Below are 19,426 nucleotides of genomic sequence, written 5' to 3'. Positions count from 1 at the left end.
CTCATGTGGCCCTGTAGGGCAGGATTGTAAACTCAGAGGTCACCTGGAGGAGGGGCTGGCAGATAACGAAAATGAGTGACGGGGCCGTGGGGACCACAGCAATCCAGAAAACGCGGTTTCATCTAAAGAGGGTAGCACTCTTCAAGGCAGCCCCTTGGGCCAGGCAGGAAGGCTCATTCCATGTGGCTATATGCCCTCCCTTTTCCGAGAGAAGAGGAAAATCTGGAGTTCTCGGTGAAATTGCCCGTTTTCAACATGGGCACGAATACACATTTTCTTTAGACAGGGTCAGTTAGGCATACAAAACCTGCTTCTGTGTCTTGGGCAGAGGGCTGCCAGTCTGCACCCTTGCGGTGAATGAAGCTTCAAGGGCAGAGGGGGTACCCCCCAGCCCTCGCTCTGACCACTTGCTGTCCCCCTCCACCCCCGAGTTGCCAGCTGAGCAGTCCCGGGACCCCAGGTGAATAGCAGGGAGCAGTGCTGAGCCCCCAGCCCGGCCAGGCCCCGTGTCCTCTCCCAGAGAGGCGCTGAGTCTGGGGAAATCAGTGATGAGGAGCTGCGCTCCCTCCCAGGGGACAGCTGGAGCCTCACTGACTCATGAGTGAGTGGTAGGACTCTTCCAGGAAGTCTCCATCCCGCGCTCCCCTCTCGGCTGGGGTGGGACGGCCAGCTGCCTCTGTCTCCGCAGGCGGACGGCACACCCGGGCGTCTGCAGGGGTGACTTCTCCGGGCTCATCCCCGGCAGGTGTTCCTGAACCTTCCCTCGGCCCCTGCCTGGGGCGCGAGTGCCCCTCCTTCCGGCCGGGTCAGGGTGGGGGTGAAGGGCCGGCAGAAGTGGAGGGAAGGGAAGGCGGGCAGGCAGGAACCAGGATTTTCAAACGCTCCAACCAAAGGGAATCGCAGCATCGCTGGCCGGGGGGAAATGAAAGACTCTGGAAGTCTCCAGGAATTTGATTCTGTGAGCTGGTTTCCAAGAGGCTAAGTTAAGCTTCTCCAAGTGGATATTAAAAAGGAGCAGCGAGACGAGCCCGGGCGGAGGGGCTGGAGGGGGTGGAGAGAAGGCACCGGAAGCCGCCGCACGCCGCACCTCTGGAACCACCGCACAAAGCCCCGCCGGCCGGTCCTCGGCCCGGAGGACCCTGGGGACCGCAGGAGCCTTTCAAGGCCCACGTCCGGCCCTTGCTCCCGCCTCTTCTTTTATTTCTCTCCTTCGCTGCCTTTCCCCTCCCGATTCCAAGAGACAATGCTACTTCAGTTTGGAGCACAAACATATGATCAGCACATGGAAATGTGGTAATTTGGATGCATTCGTGATTGCAACAGATTGAAGAAATTAGACCAGACAAAGAGTGTTTTTGGAGGAGGAGGAGAGGAGGCAGAAAGAGGGAGGGCGACGGGGTGAGAAAGGGGAGGACGCCTCTGGAAAGGGGGACGCCGGGACTCCCGCCTGCTGCTAAATATATCCGTAGTGATGGAGAGAGACCGGATCACAGGTAGGCAAGCAGCCCTCCTCCCCCAGCTGCCCCTTCCCCTTAACTCACAACTTTCTTTATGCTTCGGGAAATAAGCACCCAAGGGTCACTTTGACTCATTTTTGTGGACATATTTCTTTTCCTCTTGACTGTTCTGAGGTCCTGGGACGTAATGTTCCAAAAGTGAAGCTTCGCTAAGTTGGGCTTTTATTTAAACTCGGCTCTCCATCCCCTCAGTATTTCTCTTTCATTTCCCAATGTGCCACTTTTGCATCTTAAGACGGCCGTGAATGCTGAGACTGTGGGCGCCGAAGTCTGGGAAAGGGTGGGGGGACCTGCTTCTGGCGCTGGGGTCCGGGGTGGCGGCACCGGGATGCCGATCGTGGTTTGTTTGTCCACTGTGTGGTTTGTTTGTTCGCTACCAGCCAAAGTCCGTCTTCAAGGCCGCCTTGGTCTCCTCCCTGAAATAGCATTTCGGTGCCTTCCCGGGAGTTGATTACAGGGCCGGGAGCTCCCGGTGCCCAGACAAGATGTGCAAATGCGTGTGTGTGTGTGTGCGCGTGCGCGTATGCACACGTACAGTGGAGAGAGCTTATTCTATTCTGCCGGAAGCTTGGGGGAGTTGACCAAGGTGACTCCCACTTGGAGGTGCTGGTGTCATTCAGGTCCTGTACTCACCTGGGCACCGTGGACAGAGAGGGGGTAGCGATGATCATCCATGGTTGGATGGGATTGATTTAGGACAGAAAGATCGGAGCTGTGGGCTCTGCTCAGATTCTGGGGCAGAATCACTGATCAGAATATCAGAATGTCATGTTGGGGCAAGGAGTGAGGGCAGATGGCTGGCTGGTCCTTGGGCTGAAGGGACCTTCCAGGTCCCTGGATCGGTCCCCGCACCCTGTGTGGGATCCAGGCCAAGTGGGTCACTTTGGAGTGGGCTCAGACCCATCGGGGCAGGAACCAAGCAGTGGAGAGAAAAGAGGCCACCCCTCCTAAGTCACCCCGGTTAGGAGCCCCTCTTTCTCGGGCTTCGTGTCCTGTGTCAGCATCTGACATCATCACGAATAATTCCCATTCATTATGGGGCCTGCTGCTTACGGCACACCCCTCAAGCCAGGTGCTGGGGTACACTGTGCAGGCCTGAGACGTCCTGGGGCATCAGCCTCTGGGCTTCAGGTGCTCCAAGATGACCCCTGGGTCAAAGTGAGGATAAGAATGTCACTCCCCAAGTGCCACTGGCTTGGTCTGTTGTGTGCCACTGTGTGTGTTGCAGGGGGGACTCCCCAAGAGGCCAGAGGGAAGGAAGGCGCATGTCAGTGGCTCCTCTGAAGACAGCCCCTTGCCTGCTGCTCTAGGGGCTGATCAGATCCCAGTGTGAGTCAGGGCTGATGGGGCAGCCACAGGCAGGGGAGCTGCTGGCGGGGTGCGTGTGTGTGCACACACGTCTGTGCTGCAGGGCACACAAATGGGCACCGCGACTGACCACGGGAGGTGGGGCAGCTACGGAGACTGGCGGAAGGCACGGCTGGTGGAACCGCATCTCATGTGTGTTTGAGCTCAGTGACGCGGGCCAGCTGGGGTGGACGGGGCGCTAGCCAGGGTGCCTTGCTCTCCGGCTGGCAAGGGCTGCAGGCTGTGGGACCAGGGAGGATGGTTACTCCATTGGCCTGGCTGCCAGGGGCCTCCGGCCCAGCCTTCATTTAACAAATGACCAAGCCAAGGCCCAGCTGGGTGACCGCCAGGGGACCAGAGAGCCAGGGCACAGAGGCTGGGAGGGGGTCCTTGGGGAATCAGAAGCGGTGGCAACGTCTTGGAACCTCCTGGGCTAAGCGAACTTGAGGAACTTTTCATGAACTGAACAAACAGTCCGCTCTGTGCCTTTATAACAGTGTTGAGCACCACACCCTAGGCCGAGGACAGCACAACGAGGGGTGAAGTAGGGACCTTCTCCCAGGATGTGCCTGAGGAAAAACTGGTACTTTCTATGAAATCCTCATTTGGATGCATTTGCATTAAAAAATACTTCTTTCAAAGCTCGGTTAGAAACTGGTTCCAGAAGAGTGAAGTCCCCAAGCTGTCTCCCCATGTTTCTCAAACCTGGTTAGACCTTGACCTTGGTCTTTACTTGTAACTCAGAGCTTAAGCAGTCCCTGGGGAAGCAAATTCCACCCCGTCCCTGCTGGGACCTCGAGCAAGTCTCGCTCTGCAGCCCTGGGCTCAGTTTCCCAACCTGTAAAGGGAGGGAGTTGGATCAGCACAGCCTTGAGGCCGCATGCCCACAGCCAGCGGGCTTCTGAGCCTGTTCTGGGGACCCCGCCGGCTGCGGGCCTGCTTCTCAAGGGCACTGCCCCTTAGTGACAACGTAAGACAGTTGCGGCTGCCTCAGTCCGCACCGGGCGGAGGTGGGGCTGGGGGCCAGGATGCCGAGCGTGTGTGTGGACGGGGGGCCTGTCTGGCCAGATGCCCCACCCACCAGTTTCCAGAAGTAGCTGTCACTACTCATGGCCCACTGGGCTGGCATTTAAGGCGTGTCTGGCTGACTCTTGGCCGCTGCCCAGCAGCTGTCCAGGAGAGGCTGGTGAGGAGGGGGCTTGGGGCAGGTGCGGGCAGCCTCAGGAGACCTCAGATCTCCCTCCTCCGTCTCTTGCGAGCACCTAGCTCCCATCTGGTTTGGGACGTGGGCCCTGGGTCCTCTTCTGCAGTCAGGCAGCCTCCAGCCCTCTCGAGGCTGCGGCCTTGCCCTGGGAAGATGCCGGAGGGCTCGTCAGCCGAGAGGGAATGAGTCACGGAGCAGTGACTGGCCGCTGAGACACAGGGTGCTCCTTCCAGCCAAGGGTCGGCCTTTTTTCCTTGTTCTGGACTGGCTTTGTGGCTTTTACAAATCAAGCAGTTTTATCTTGTTCCAAGTGCTTGTGTTTCAGCAGGGAGACTCTCCAGGAAGGGAACTTTCCACTGAGGGGCTGTGACTTAGCTCAGCTGGGCCTCGGGGAGGGTGGGAAGGGCCACGCGGTGAGCTGTCTGCAGAGAATGTGGACGTTTCTCCGCTCGATCAGGAAGGTTGGCGCGGGGACCTGGAAGGGCCGGGCTGTGCTGCACCCGGGAGGAGAGAGCTGGCACTCTGCTCTGCTCGGGGGTGTCCTGTGTCACGGTTATGGGGAGGGCAGGGAGCTGGACAGCCCCTACCGTGGGAGGCGTGCCTCGGTCCTCACTCTGCTGTACCCTCTTGCCTCTGGGTCCCCGGGCATTTCATACTCTTGGCCTGGACAGACGCTGCGGTCATCAGCTTCCTGGACTCTCTTTGCCAGAGCTTCACTCTCCTCGTCTCCAAGACGAGAAGCTTGGCCCGAGGCCCTCCTGGCCCTCTTCCTCTTCCACCTCTGACTGACGAGGGCCTTGGTTTCCTGGGGCTGCTGTAACCAAGTACCACCGCTTGGGGAGCTTACAACGACGGCAGTTGATCCTCTCCCAGCTCTGGAGGCCAGAAGTCCAAATTCAAGGTGTCCGAGGCTTGGTTCTTTCAGAAGGCCCGGAGGGAGCATCCTTTCCAGGCCTCCCTCCTGGCTTCTGGCAGCAGCCGGCGCTCCTTGGCACCCTTGGCTGGTGGATGCCTCTCTCCAGTCTCTGCCTCTGCCTTCTTCTATGTCTCAAATCTCCCTCTGCTTCTCTCTTATAAGGACACTTGTTCCTGGATTTAGGGCCCACTCGGACAATCCAGGACGACCAAAATTCTAGAACCTTATCCTAATGACATTTGCAAGACACTTTTTTCCAAATAAGTCCACATCCACAGATTCCAGGTGAACATGAATTGGGGGGGGCACCATTCAACCCACTTCAGTCCCCATGCATTCTGGATGCACAGGATGATTCCATGTCCCAAGATCACTTGCCATCCTGCACTCTGGCCATTGGGTCCCCTACCCCTGGTGAGGTGTGGGAAGCTCAGCCCCATGAGAACTGCAGAAGCCTGCCCACCCCCCTTCCAGGCACCTTCTTGCTGGAGTTGCCTTGTGTTCCCTCTTGGTGGGGGTGAGGCCTGGGGCAGGCCCTGGGGACAGAGTGGACCTAGGATGGAGAGCTTTGGTACCTGGGTCAGCCTGCCCAATAAGGGCATCTTCGCCTGGTGCCTTGTAATGTTTTTTTCTTTGAGCTCCAAATTGGTCTGTCCAAAACTTTCCCTGATTAGAGGATTTATTTCTATGTAAAGTCCTACTAAAGAATGGCATGACAATTGCACTGTTATGCATTAAAGAACCGCTTTCAGTAACATCGTAGTGTGAGATTGGGACTGTCCTGAGCCACTTGTGAGTGGTCACTGCAGCCATTCTGTACTATAAGGACATGGAGTGCCAATTTTTTTTTTTTTTTTCTTTTCTTTTTGCGGTATGCGGGCCTCTCACTGTTGTGGCCTCTCCCGTTGCGGAGCACAGGCTCCGGATGCGCAGGCCCAGCGGCCATGGCTCACGGGCCCAGCCGCTCCGCGGCATATGGGATCCTCCCAGACCGGGGCACGAACCCGTATCCCCTGCATCGGCAGGCGGACTCTTAACCACTGCGCCACCAGGGAGGCCCAGAGTGCCAATTTTTAAAAAAATTGTGGTAAAATGTACACAACATAAAATGTACCTTTTTTTTTTTTTTTTTTTTTGGTACGCGGGCCTCTCACTGTTGTGGCCTCTCCCGTTGTGGAGCACAGGCTCCGGACGCGCAGGCTCAGTGGCCATGGCTCACGGGCCCAGCCGCTCCGTGGCATGTGGGATCTTCCCGGACCGGGGCACAAACCCGTGTGCCCTGTATCGGCAGGCGGACTCTCAACCACTGTGCCACCAGGAAGCCCAAAATGTACCTTTTTTAAAAAAAAAATTTTATTGGAGTATAGTTGATTTACAATGTTGTATTAGTTTCAGGTGAACAGCAAAGTGAATCAGTTATATATATACACATATCCACTCTTTTTTAGATTCTTTTCCCATATAGGCCATTACAGAGTACTGAGTAGAGTTCCCTGTGCTCTACAGTAGGTCCTTATTAGTTATCTATTTTATGTATAGTAGTGTGTATATGTCAATCCCAATCTCCTAATTATCCTTTCCCCCATTTCCCCCCTGGTAACCATAAGTTTGTCTTCTACATCTGTGACTCTATTTCTGTTTTGTAAATAAGTTCATTTGTCCTATTTTTTTAGATTCCACATATAAGCGATATCATATGATATAAAATGTACCTTTTCTGTAATTTTTAGGTGTACAGTTCAGTGGCCTTAAGTGCGTTCACATAGTTCTGCCACCATCCATCCATCTCCAGAACTTTTTCATCTTCCCAAAGTGAAACTCCATGAAACACTACCTCCTCTTTCCCCCCTCCGACCTGACCCCAGCAAACACCCTTCTGCTTTCTGTCTCTATGAATTTGACTATTCCAGTTTCCTCATATATGTGGAATCATGCAAATTTGTCTTTTTTGTGACTGGCTTATTTCACTTAATGACTTCATGGTTCCTCCATGTTGTAGCAGGTGTCAGAGTCTTCTCCTGTTTAAGGCAGAATAATATTCCATTATATGAGAGACCTCATTTTGTGTATCTATTGATCTATGCGTAGACATTTGGGTTGTTTCCACCTTTTGGCTATTATGAAAATTGCTGCCATAAACATGTATGTATAGGTATTTGCTTGAGTCCTTGCTTTCAAATATTTTGGGTATATACCCAGAAGCAGAATTGCTGGACCATATGGTAGTTCTATGTTTAATTTTGGGGGGAACCACCATACTGCTTGTCACTGCAACTATACCATTTTACATTCCCACCAGCAGTGCCCATGGGTTCTAATTTCTCCACATCCTCCTCAACACATGTTATTTTTTAAAATACATATATAACAGCCATTCTAATGAGTGTGAAGTGGTATCTCATTGCAGTTTTTTTTTTTTTTTTTTTTTTTTTTGCGGTACGCGGGCCTCCCTCTCACTGTTGTGGCCTCTCCCATTGCGGAGCACAGGCTCCGGACGCGCAGGCTCAGGGGCCATGGCTCATGGGCCCAGCTGCTCCGCGGCATGTGGGATCCTCCCGGACCGGGGCACGAACCCGCGTCCCCTGCATCGGCAGGCGGACTCTCAACCACTGCGCCACCAGGGAAGCCCTCACTGCAGTTTTGATTTGCGTTTCCCTAATGATTAGTGATGTTGAGCATCTTCTCATGTGCCTGTTGGCATCTATATGTCTTCTTTGGAGAAATGTCTATTCAAGTCCTTTGTCAGTTTTTAAATTGGGTTTTTGTGTGTATGTGTGATTGAGTTGTAGAAGTTTTTTTAAAACATATTCTGGATATTAATTCCTCATCAGACTATGATTTGTAAATATTTTCTCCCATTCCGTGTGTTTCCTTTTCATTCTGTTGAGAGTCTCCTTTGATGCACAATAGTTTTGCACTTTGATGAAGCTCAATTTATCTAGTTTTTCTTTTAGTGCCTGTGCTTTTAGTGTCACACCCAACGTCACAAAGCTTTCCCCTTATGTTTCTTTCTAAGAGTTTTACAGTTTTAGCTCTTGCATTTAGGCCTTTGATCCATTTTGAGTTAACTTTTGTACATGGTGTGAGACTAGGCTCCAAGTTCTCGTCCTGGGCTCTTGATTTTTTTTTTTTTTTTCTTTCACACCCAGGCTGGCTTCACTGGGTGGGGTGGCAGGAAGTGGGGAAATCCTGGGTTGGGCTGGCCTTGACCATACCCTCAGGCTGGCCAGGGAGCCTCAGCTCTGGCCCTGGGCATGGCTGGACATGTGCTCTGCCCGGGGCAGCCCAGGCCTGTGTCCTTCTGGACTGACGAGGAAGCCAGCCTGGGGTCTCCTGGGGTCCACTCTCAGGTGGGCCTCCTATTCTCAGTGGTTTCAGTGCCCAGCCTCCGTGTGAGACTGGCTGTCTGTGTGTCAGTGTCTGTTGGTCTGTCCCCATGCTCCATCTCAGGAAGCCTCCTCCAGCCCCATTCTCCCTCTTTGCTTCTGCAATCCCAGACTCCGTCTGCCTCCTGCTTGGAGCTGGTCATCCCCATTGTCTCCCTTCCTATCCGGGCACAAACCTCTGTCCGGAAGCTACCACCTAAACCGCCTTGCCCAAAGTCCCCTGGACCACTGGGTCCCGCCTTCACCGCCCTCATGTCAAGTCTGCTCCCCTTGGGCTGGGCGCAGGGTGGGGGTGGGACCCAACAGAGAAACTGGGGAGATTTCCTCTTAACCAGAGGCCCATGTTTGGAGACTGTTTTGGGCCCCAGGCCTCGAATGAACTCAGGACAGATAGCAACGCAGATTTCAGCTCCTGGAGACCCCTCTCTGCCTGCGGGCTTGGGACCTGCCTTAGATCTTCTGATCTTCCCTCCCTCTTTCTTTCTTTTTTCTTTTTAAGGTATGTACGTATGTATGTATTTATTTTTGGCTGTGTTGGGTCTTTGTTGCTGCACGCAGCTTTCTCTAGTTGCTGCGAGCGGGGGCTACTCTTCGTTGCGGTGCGTGGGCTTCTCATTGCGGTGGCTTCTCTTGTTGCGGAGCATGGGCTCTAGGCGCACGGGCTTCAGTAGTTGCTGAGCGTGGGCTCAGTAGTTGTGGTGTGCAGGCTTAGTTACTCCACGGCATGTGGGATCTTCCCGGACCAGGGATGGAACTCATGTGCCCTGCATTGGCAGGCGGATTCTTAACTACCGTGCCACCAGGGAAGTGGTGCAGTAGTTAAGTTTTGTTGTTTTTTTTTTAGCAAATGAGGAAACTGACTTGAGCAAAGCTGGATAAACAAAGCAACACACCCCTTGGAAATTAGCAAAGAGGCACCAGCTCTGAAACTTTTCTATGAAAAGTTGAAAATGCTTTTGGGCTGGGCCTGTCTGCTGGAGCAGGTGGATGTGAAGAGCCGCCCAGCTCTGCGTGGCAGGAGCCCATACGCCCAGAGCCTGTTCCTCTGCGTGGTCCCGATTCTGCCTTCCTCCAGCAAGTGTGAACAATCAGTGACCTCTATCTCTGTCCTGCGCTTTAAGTTCACCTCAGGTCATGATGTCTCCGGGTGGCTGTTCGCAGGACCACTAGACACCTGTTGTCCCAATTATCTGGCAAATATTTATTGAGGTCGGACTACGTGCAGCCATCTCCTAGGTTCTTGACCTACAGTGAGGAGCCAGTCCCTGCTCCTTTGGGGCTGGCAGTCTGAACTAGATGTCAGACAGCTAACCAATAAACACATCAATTGATGACTTTAGATGAAGAAGCAAAGAACAGGTGATGTGATGTGATTGTTAGTAGGTGTGTGTGTGTGGGGGGGGTGTGTATTAATGGACACCTTCCTTGAGGGGGTGACATTGAGCTGAAACTTACGTGGCCAGAAGGACCTGACAGGTCAAGATCCAGAGGAAGCACATTCAGGCAAAGGGAAGAGCAAGTACAAAGGCCCTGAGGTTAGAACATCACGGAGGTGCAAGTGGCTGGACTGCATTGTTGGAGGAGAGGGGCAAGTCTGAGACCAGCAAGATAGGCGGGGCCAGGTCATGCCAGGCCTCGGAGGCCCTGGTGAGGGTTCGTTTCTTTCCTCGGTGTGCTGGGTGGAGAAAGTGGCAGGACCTGAGTGCTCCGTGGCTGCTGAGACTCGCCTGTAGCAGGCAGGGAGGAGAAGCAGGGGGGCCTGGAGGGGTGGCCATCACCGTCACTCTATGCAGTTGGAGAGGGAGGACCTCTGATTGCTGGGTGGACCCTGGTGGTTGAAGAGGCCGCTGGACGCCCTGACGTGTTGGCCAGCCTTGCCCAACCCTGCCCAGTCCTGCCCCGCGGGCTGCTATCTTTAGGAGGAAGCACTTGCGGCCTCTGGGCGCAGAGGCTGTGGTTTGGTGCATGCTTGGCCGAGGGTGGGGTGGCCTGAGTCCTGGGAAGGTGACCCGAGGAGCGGACGGCCTCAGGGGAAGCATGACTCTGGGCCTCCTCGCTTTGTATCTCCTGGGTCCTGACTCTCTGGCAGGGATATCACACATGCCTGCTCATGCCCCCATGTGGGGTAGTGGCCAGTGTGTCTGAGGACACCGTCCCATCCCACCGGTCCCTCTGAGCCTCAGGTTTCTCCCCAGCTCTGGGCCCCTGACTCTGGGGGAGGCATGGAAGTACAGAATGTTTTCCAGGGCATCCCACTGGCCCTCAGAGCTGGGGTGAGTCAGAGCCTCTTCCCATAATGGAGCAGTAGCAGAGGCCCGGGGATTCTGGCCTGGTGCCCGGTTCCTGGGGCAGGAGAAGCGAGGTGGCCAGGCAGGCAGGGCTGGGGGCTGAGCCTGTTGTGACCTTGGGCTCCTCCCCTCCCGCTCTGTCCCAGCTCCAGGTCCCACTGGGGCTCCCTTTGTGCCTCCTCCACTCGCTGGCCTCTGCATCCCTTCTCTCCCCTCTGGGGCCAACCCTGTCCTCTGGCCCAGACTGGCCCCCCCAGCTGCCCTCCCTACCTCCTGCCCCTTCTCCTTCAGACCCTCTGCTGCTCCCCCGAGGTCCACTGTGTCCCCTCCGTGTCCCTTGCCACCCAGGGAGGCGGTGCAGGGAAGTTCGGGACGCACGCGCTGTTAGAGTGCCTGGGTGTGCCGAGCGCCTTCCTCTCCTGCTCTGGCGCTCCCTCGAGCCTGTGGCCCCTCCGCACAGAGCCTGGCCCTGTCCCGCATCCAGAGCTGGTGCAGCAGGAAGGAGCTGCCCAGGGAGCCCGGGCACCTAGCCTGCTCTGCTGGCTGCAGCCTCCAGGGCTCGGGTGTCAGAGAAGAGGTGCTTCTGGGGACGTGTGACCGTGATGTGGCTCACGGGTCAGGGGACCGACCCTCCCCTCCCGCTGGAGTGGCCTGAGATGCTGCTTCTCTGCTCCTGTTTCCAGGGCATCTTGAAGTTGGCCCTTGGGCAGCCTGTCCTGGATTCTCCCTCTGGCCTTTCCTGGCACTGTTTCTGCTCACCTGGAGAAGGCTGGTGGGACTTAGGGACAAAGGAAATTCAAGAGCTTCCCTGACAGGACACCCCACCCCACAGAGGGGACGTTTTGGTCAAAGCCCCAAGAGCCCTGCGTGCTACTCAGAGAGCAAGATCCTCAACCACCTGCGGGGCATCTGGTGGGGGCAGTACAGGTGTGACTGTCAGCACAGGGGCTCAGTGCACGGCCCAAGCCCTCCCTTTCCATGGCTCTGCTCAGGCCCGTGTCCTCCTCTGGCCCTGTTGCCCCTGATGTCCACACTGGGCAGCCCTCAGTCTGGACTTTGCCCCCCACCATCCGCCCAGCTCAGCTCTGGCCGGCTTGTCCCTCCCCCGGGGCCCAGGTTCCTTCTCCAGGTGGCGTATTCCATCCAAGGATGCAGGGCCCTCAGCCATGCCTGCCCTGGGAGATGTCGGTATATTGTGATCTGAAAATAACTAAAGAACTATAGCTTTAGAATGACTGTTTTCAATGTTTTTCCAAGTTCAAGGGTCTTTTGAGTGTCCTAATCCTGATGTCGCCGTGTCCGAGAGAGAGGGAAGGGGCTGGGGGTGATTGCGGGCTGGGGGCTTGTTCACCACCTGGAGAGGGTGGTCTTGGGCTGTGCCTCTGTGACGTGTGTTTGGGGGGGGTGCGTATCTCCAGGAATGCCCCGTAGTCCTCGCCACCCCCCAGCTTGTAGAGAGCAGCTGGGGGCGGAAGGGGAGCGTGCATCCCTCTGAGGAGGTGTGGACAGAGGAGCCCGGGTTCTGGAGACGTGCATCCTCCATGCATCTCACCCGTAGATTGACTGCAGTTGGGGCCTGGCTGAGCCTTGGAAGGGAGCGAGGGGACCGCGGTGAAGCCGAACCCCAGAAAGGGGCAGGAATTCAGGTGCAGGAAGCCTTTCTTCCAGGAGGTGGCGGTGCAGGCCCTCAAGAGCCCAGCGCCTGCTGGGTTTTCATTTTCGCTGAATTCGTGGGAAGAGGCTGCTCAGGTGTTATTTACACCCACTGCGTCTGCTGCAGGTGGCAGGTGGGGAGCACGGGAAATAGGTGAGGACGGCACCTCCCCTGGCACCGGGGCTGGAGCGCTGCAGACCTCGCCCGGGGTGGTCCTAAACCTGGCCAAGCAAGCGAGGTTTGAGAGCTCTGGGCTTCGGGGAGGGGTCTCCTGCCACCTCTTCTTTCTTCCCTATTTCTGGTTGATATATCTCAGTCTCTTTTAAAATTTCCCAACTTTTTACTATGAAAAACTTTCAAACGCACAGGAAAGATGACGGTGTGAACAATCCCACGCCCACCACCTTGATTCTGCGGGGCACGTTCTGCTCTCTGCTTCCTCACACTCCCCTCCCTCTAGCCAACAACACTCCGTGTGGTTTTTTTGGATGCGTTTCAAAATCAGTTGCTGGCATCAGTCCACATTACCCCGTAAACACTTCAGCTTGCCTCTCACTAACCAGAGGCCAGTATTTGTTTATGGTTCTTTTTCTTTCTTTGAGGTAAGATGTATGTACCCTGAAACGCACAGATCTTAGGGTACCGCTGTCTGTATCCTGGCTCCTATCAGGGTGTAGAACATCACCATCACCCCTGCATGCCCTTTCCTGGTCGGTGTCTGCCTCCACTGCCCCGGGAGCAACCAAATTTCTGATTTTTTTCTACTGTAAATGAATTTTGCCGGTTTGACTATGTATATATTTTTCAGATGTACCCATGTTGCCACAGGTAACAGTAGTTGTTCCATGATTGTTGTATAGTGTTCACTGCATGAACTTTCTCTGTTTTTTTTTTTTTTAAGTCCTTCTGTTCATGGGCCCCTGGTTGTTTCCATTTTGGGGGTCTCATGAATAAAGATGCTTGTACAAGATTTTGTGGACATATGCTTCCATTTCTCTTGTGTAGATACCAAGGAGTAGAATCGCTGAGGCAGAGGATAGGTATCTGTTTAGATTTGTAAGAAAATGCTAGCTCTTTTCTCCAAGTGACTGTGTCAGATGCTCCCACCAGCAACGTCTGAGCGTTCTGGATGCTCCGCATCCCCACCAACGTCCGGTACTGTCTCTTTCATGATGTAGTCACTCTGGTGGGTGTGTGGCAGTCTCATTCTGGCTTCAATTTGCATTTGTCTGATGACTCATGCTGTTGAGCACATTTTCATGTTCTTATTGGCTTTTTGTATATTTTCCTTTGTGAAACGTCTTTTCAAATCTGTTGCCCATTTTATTTTATTTTATTTTTTTAAAATCCCATGCAGCTCTGACAAGCTTATTCCTTTTTAAAAAATTAATTAATTTATGGCTGATTTGGGCCTTCGTTGCTGCACATGGGCTTGCTGTAGTTGTGGCGAGCGGGGGCTACTCTTCGTTGTGGTGTGCGGGCTTCTCACTGCGGTGGCTTCTCTTGTTGCGGAGCATGGGCTCTAGGCGTGCAGGCTTCAGTAGTTGTGGCTCGCGGGCTCTAAAGCACAGGCTCATTAGTTGTGGTGCACAGGCTTAGCTGCTCTGTGGCATGTGGGATCCTCCCGGACCAGGGCTTGAACCTGTGTCCCCTGCATTGGCAGGTGGATTCTTAACCACTGCACCATCAGGGAAGCCCTGTTGCCCATTTTAAAATTGGGTTGTTTGACTTGTTCTTATTCTTTCTGGATACTGGTCTTTTGTTAGATACATGAATTGCAAATATTTTTTCCCAGTCTGTGGCTTGCCTACTCTTTTCTTAATGATATAGCTTTTGGTGAGCAAAAGTTTTTAATTTTGACTAAGTTTAATTTAACAAAGTTCTTTCTTTGTGGTTACCACTTTTTGTGTTCTTTGTAAGAAAGCTTCGCTTACGCCCAAGTGGCGAAGGTATTTTCAATGATTTCTTCTAGAAGTTTTACAGTTAGAGCTTTTATGTTGGGTTTAGAAACCACCTTGAATTAATTTTTCTGTATGGTATGATGTAGGGGGTTAAGGTCCATTTTGTTGTTGTTTTATCTGTATGGACATCCAGTTGTTCTAGAACCATTTATTGAAAAGACATTCTTACCCCATTAAATTGCCTTGGCACCGTTGTTGAAAATCAATTAATTTTGTATATGTGGTTCTATTTCAGGACTCTTGTGTTTTATTAGTATTTTGTCTATTCTTTTGCCAGTACCACACTAACTTGATTAATGTGGCTTTATAATAAGCTTTGAAATAAGATCTCCTAATATATCCAAAACATTGCTTTGGCTTTTCTTGGTCCTTTGAATTTCCTTATAAATTTTAGAAGTAGAGTATCAACTTCTACAAAAATGCTATGTGAACTTTGATTGAGATTGCATTGAATCTATAGGTCAATTTAGGAATAATTGGCATTTTAATAACATTGAGTCTTCTAGTCTTATAAACATGGTGTCTCCATTTTTTAAGCTTTTTTTTTGTATTTCTCTAATCTCTACAGAATTATGTTGTTCTGGAGTTTTCAATGAAAAGATCTTCATGTCAATAGTTAAATTTATTTCTAACTGTTTTTGGTGCTATTGTAAATTGAATATATATTTTAAATTTCGTTTTCAATTGTTTGCTGCTAGTATATAAAAATTATGTAAAAATACAGTGGATTTTTGTGTATAAATCTTATATCCCATGACCTTGTCAAATTCATTTATTAGTCTAGCACTTGTTTTGTAGATGTTTTATGATTTACTAAGTAAACAACCATGTTGTCTGAAAATAGGCAGCTTTACTTCTTTCTTTCTGATCTTGATGCCTTTATTTTTCATGCCTTATTTCACAAGCTAGAACTGCCAGTACAGTATTGAATAGAAGTGGTACATGGACATCCTTGCCTTGTGCAAGAAAGAAAGTATCATGTTAAATATAGGTTTTCCATATATGCCTTTTGTCAGACTGAGGAGATTCCCTTCTATCCCTAATTTTCCAGAGTTTTTAATATGAATGGTGTTGACTTTTGTAAATACTTTTTCTGTATCTATTGAAACGGTCACTTTTCTTCTTTATTCTATTAATAAGGTGAATTACAATGATTGACTTTTTTTTTTTTTTTGGCTGTGCCGCACAGCATGAGGGATCCTAGTTCCCCAACCAGTGATCGAACCTGCGCCCCCTGCAGTGGAAGCACAGGGTCTTAACCCCTGGACCGCCAGGGAAGTCCCACAATGATTGACTTTTGAATATTACACCAGGAAATAAGTCCAGGAAACTCAATTTATGTGTTGAGCTTCCTTTTTATATATTGCTGGATTTGATTTGCCTAGTTTTTTGTTAAGGATTTGTTTTGTGTGTGTGTAGATTCAAGAGGGATATTGGTGTGGTATTTTATGTTAGGTTTTTTTTTTTTTTGCGGTACGCAGGCCTCTCACTGTTGTGGCCTCTCCCATTGCGGAGCACAGGCTCCGGACGTGCAGGCTCAGCAGCCATGGCTCACGGGCCCAGCCGCTCCGCGGCATGTGGGATCCTCCTGGACCGGGGCACGAACCCGTGTCCCCTGCATCGGCAGGCGGACTCAACCACTGCGCCACCAGGGAAGCCCTGTTAGTTTGTTTTGATATTGTCTTGGTCAGGGTTATTTTGGCCTCAAGGTGATCAAAGTGTTCCTTCCTATCTGTTTTCTGTAAAAGTTTGCACAAGATTGGTGTTATTTCCTTCCTTAAATGTTTGATAGAAGTCACCAAGGAAGCCATCTTTCCCTAGAGTTTTCTTCTTGGAAAGTTTTTTTTTTTTAAGTTACAAAATTAATTTTAAAATGTGTATTAGGGAATTCCCTGGCAGTCCAGAGTTTAGGACTCAGTGTTTTCACTGCCGAGGGCCCAGGTTCAATCCCTGGTAGGTGAGCTAAGATCCCACAAGCTGCACAGCACAGCCCCCCCAAAAATGTATTAAATAAATATATTAAATATAATTTAATATACATTTATTTAATATATAGAGAGAGCCATTCAGGTTTTTTACTTCCTCTTGTATCAATTTTGGTAAGTTGTATTTTGAAGGAATTTGTCTGTTTCATGTAAGTTGTTGAATTTATTCATATAAAGTTGTTCATAATATTTATTATCATTTTAATATCTATAGGATCTTAGGGATAACCCTTCATTCCTAATATTGGTAATTTATATTCTTCATTTCTTTTCCTCTCTCTCTTATCAGTCATGCTATGAGTTTGTTGATCTGTAGATCTTTTAAAAGAACCAACTTTTGGCTTTATTTTGCTTCTATTTTCCATTTCCTTGATTTCTGCTCTTATCTTCATTACTTCCTTCCTTCTACTTACTTGGTGTATCAGTCGAGGCCCAGGCAGGAAACAGAAACCACACCAGTAATTTGAACAGCAAAGTGAAGTATAACGAATTATTAACTGGTAAAAGGTGTTTACTGCAAGGGTGAAAGAGGACTCTGAGGAACATGGAAAGAGCAAAGACGAGAAATAACTACTTTAGAAGAAATCGTAGGGGAAAGCTTTGGAACGTTGCATTTGGCAGTGACTTCTTTTTTCTTTTTCTTTCCTTCTTTCTTTCTTTCTTTCTTATTTATTTTTGGCTGCGTTGGGTCTTGGTTGCTGCACACAGGCTTTCTCTAGTTGCAGCGAGCGGGGGCTACTCTTCGTTGCAGTGCGCGGGCTTCTCACTGCGGTGGCTTCTCTTGTTGCGGAGCACGGGCTGTAGGCGCGTGGGCTTCAGTAGTTGTGGCACGTGGGCTCAGTAGTTGTGGCTCGCGGGCTCTATAGTGCAGGCTCAGTAGTTGTGGTGCATGGGTTTAGCTGCTCTGCGGCATGTGGGATCTTCCCGGATCAGGGCTCGAACCCGTGTCCCCTGCATTGGCAGGTGGATTCTTAACCACTGCGCCATGAGGGAAGTCCCTGGCAGTGATTTCTTGTATAAGACACTGAAAAGCACAGGTAACAAAATAAAAAATAAATAAATTGAGCTTCATCAAAATTAAAAACTTCTGTGACTCAAAGATGGCTATCAACAGAATGCAAAGCCAACCCACAGAATGGGAGAAAATATTTGCAAATCATATATCTGATAAGGAATTCATATCCAGAATATATTAAAAACTTCTACAACTCAATTACAAACAACCAAACAACCCAATTAAAAAAGTGGCTAAGAGCCTCAACAGGCATTTCTCCAAAGAAGACATACAGATGCAACAGGCACATGGGAAGATGCTCAACATCACTAATCATCAGGGAAACGCAAATCAAAACTGCAATGAGATACCACCTCACACTCATTAGAATGGCTGTTATATAAAAACAAAAACAAAAACAAAAACAAAAACCCAGAAAGTAACACGTGTCGGGGAGAATGTGGCGAAATTGGAAACCTTGGGCGCTGCCTGTGGGAATGTCGAATGGTGCAGACTCTATGGAAAACAGTTTGGTGGTTCCTCAGAAAATTAAACGTAGAATTACCACATGATCCAGCGATTCCCCTTCTAGTTATATACCCAAAAGAACGGAGAGCAGGATCCGGAGCAGATGCATGTGACAGTGGTCGCCAGGGGCTGGGGGAACGGGAGGGGGGGCGGTTAGTGTTTAATAGGGACAGAGCTTCAGTTGGTAAGATGACCAAGTTCTGGAGATGATGGTGGTGACGGTTACACAACAATGTTGAATGTATTAATGCCACTGGAATGTACACCTAAAACTTGTTAAAATGGTACCTTTTATGTTATGGATATTTTACCGCACACACAAAAGAAGCAGCTACTCCCTCCGGGGCTGAGGGAAGATACATGAGAAGAAATGAGGAACTCGGGGTGTCATTCCTGCCTTGCTTCACCTTGGGCTCAGGCCTTGTTGGAGAGTCTGTGGCTGCCACAGACACCTGCGGCCTGCTGGTGGCAAAAAAGTTCTTGCCGGAGGGTGTGGATGGAGTTGGTCTCTAGCAACAGCTTACTGGGTGGCTGAGAAACTTTTGGAGGGGGTGCGCAGGTTGGAGCTGGCGCACAGGAAGTGCGCTGGGACCAGGTGTCCCAGTGTTGGCCAGGTGCGGGGGCACTGTGGGGGATAGAGCTGGTCCACGGGAAGGGGCCTGCTGGCTGCTAACTCCGTGGCAGTTGTGCCAGAGGCCGAACAAGGCCCGGGACCAGGAAGAGAAGCCCCTTCAGCTCCGCTCGGCAGAGAAAGCCTCCCTCTCTGCTCCCCCCAGCGCTGTGCGCATGCGCGTGGTGCAGAGGAAATGGTTCACAGCCAAGTGCAAGGGTGGCGGTCAGAGCAGGCGGCCCAGGGATGGGAGGAGCCCGGAGGAGGAAACAGGGTGGGGTGGGAACAGGAGACGCAGCAGAAACTGGAGAAACGCCTTCCACACCTAGAAGGACCCGAGGGAAGTTGCCGGGATGCTCAAGACAGATCTTCAAATTCCTGACATCCGGTCTTGTTTCCCAAGCCCAGAGATCCTTCGAGACAAAAGGAAAGGAAGGCCTTCCCTCTGTGTGTGTGTGTGTGTGTGTGTGTGTGTGCGCACACGTGTATGTGCCCATTTTCCGTTTTTCCATCTTCCTGACACCAGAAAGAATTTCCGTGAGCTTCTCCACCCTTCCCCAGGCTGCATGTGGAGGGGGACACACACATACACACACACACACGTGCACGCGTGCATGCACACACGTGCACTCACACACACACACACACACACACACACACATATAGGGAGCGCTCCTGCGGGTTGTACCTAGGCCTGACAGGAAACTGGACTCTGGGAAATTTCAGCCCCACCTTTGGCACAAAATCATGTTTTTTGTTGCTGTTCATTCAAAGGAACAGAAAGTGGGGTGGGTGGGGACAGTTTATGTTCAGAAGAAGAGATTTTGCCAGAAGTGTCCGGTGCAGTTGAGGGCTTGTCCTGGCGTTGCGTGCCCCAGCTCTGGGGGGCTCAGGAGACCCACCTGTGCCCCAGGGAGTCTCTCAAGGTCGGGAGGGTTCACACTCCAGGTCGGCCCTTGTCCTGGGGTCCTGGGCCAAGATCACCTGGCCCAGAGCCCCCCCAAGCTGGCTGATGAAGTCACCTGGAAAACCTGCT

General features: G+C 51.4%; 1 protein-coding gene across 1 annotated transcript in view; it reads left to right on the top strand.

Annotated features, from left to right (window-relative positions):
- The first annotated feature begins 640 nt into the window (after positions 1–640).
- The window catches only part of SEPTIN9 (septin 9), a 143,233-nt gene continuing 124,447 nt past the window's right edge, over positions 641–19,426 (top strand). Inside the window, exon 1 of the mRNA XM_060082627.1 lies at positions 641–1,493. Coding sequence (XP_059938610.1) covers positions 1,472–1,493 — 22 coding nt within the window. The 5' untranslated portion in view covers positions 641–1,471. The remainder of the gene's footprint in view (positions 1,494–19,426) is intronic.

The sequence above is a fragment of the Mesoplodon densirostris genome, chromosome 18, assembly GCF_025265405.1.
Source record: "Mesoplodon densirostris isolate mMesDen1 chromosome 18, mMesDen1 primary haplotype, whole genome shotgun sequence".
Taxonomy (NCBI): domain Eukaryota; kingdom Metazoa; phylum Chordata; class Mammalia; order Artiodactyla; family Ziphiidae; genus Mesoplodon; species Mesoplodon densirostris.
Note: the sequence above shows the minus strand (reverse complement) of the source record. Positions and strands in the feature narration are given on the sequence as shown.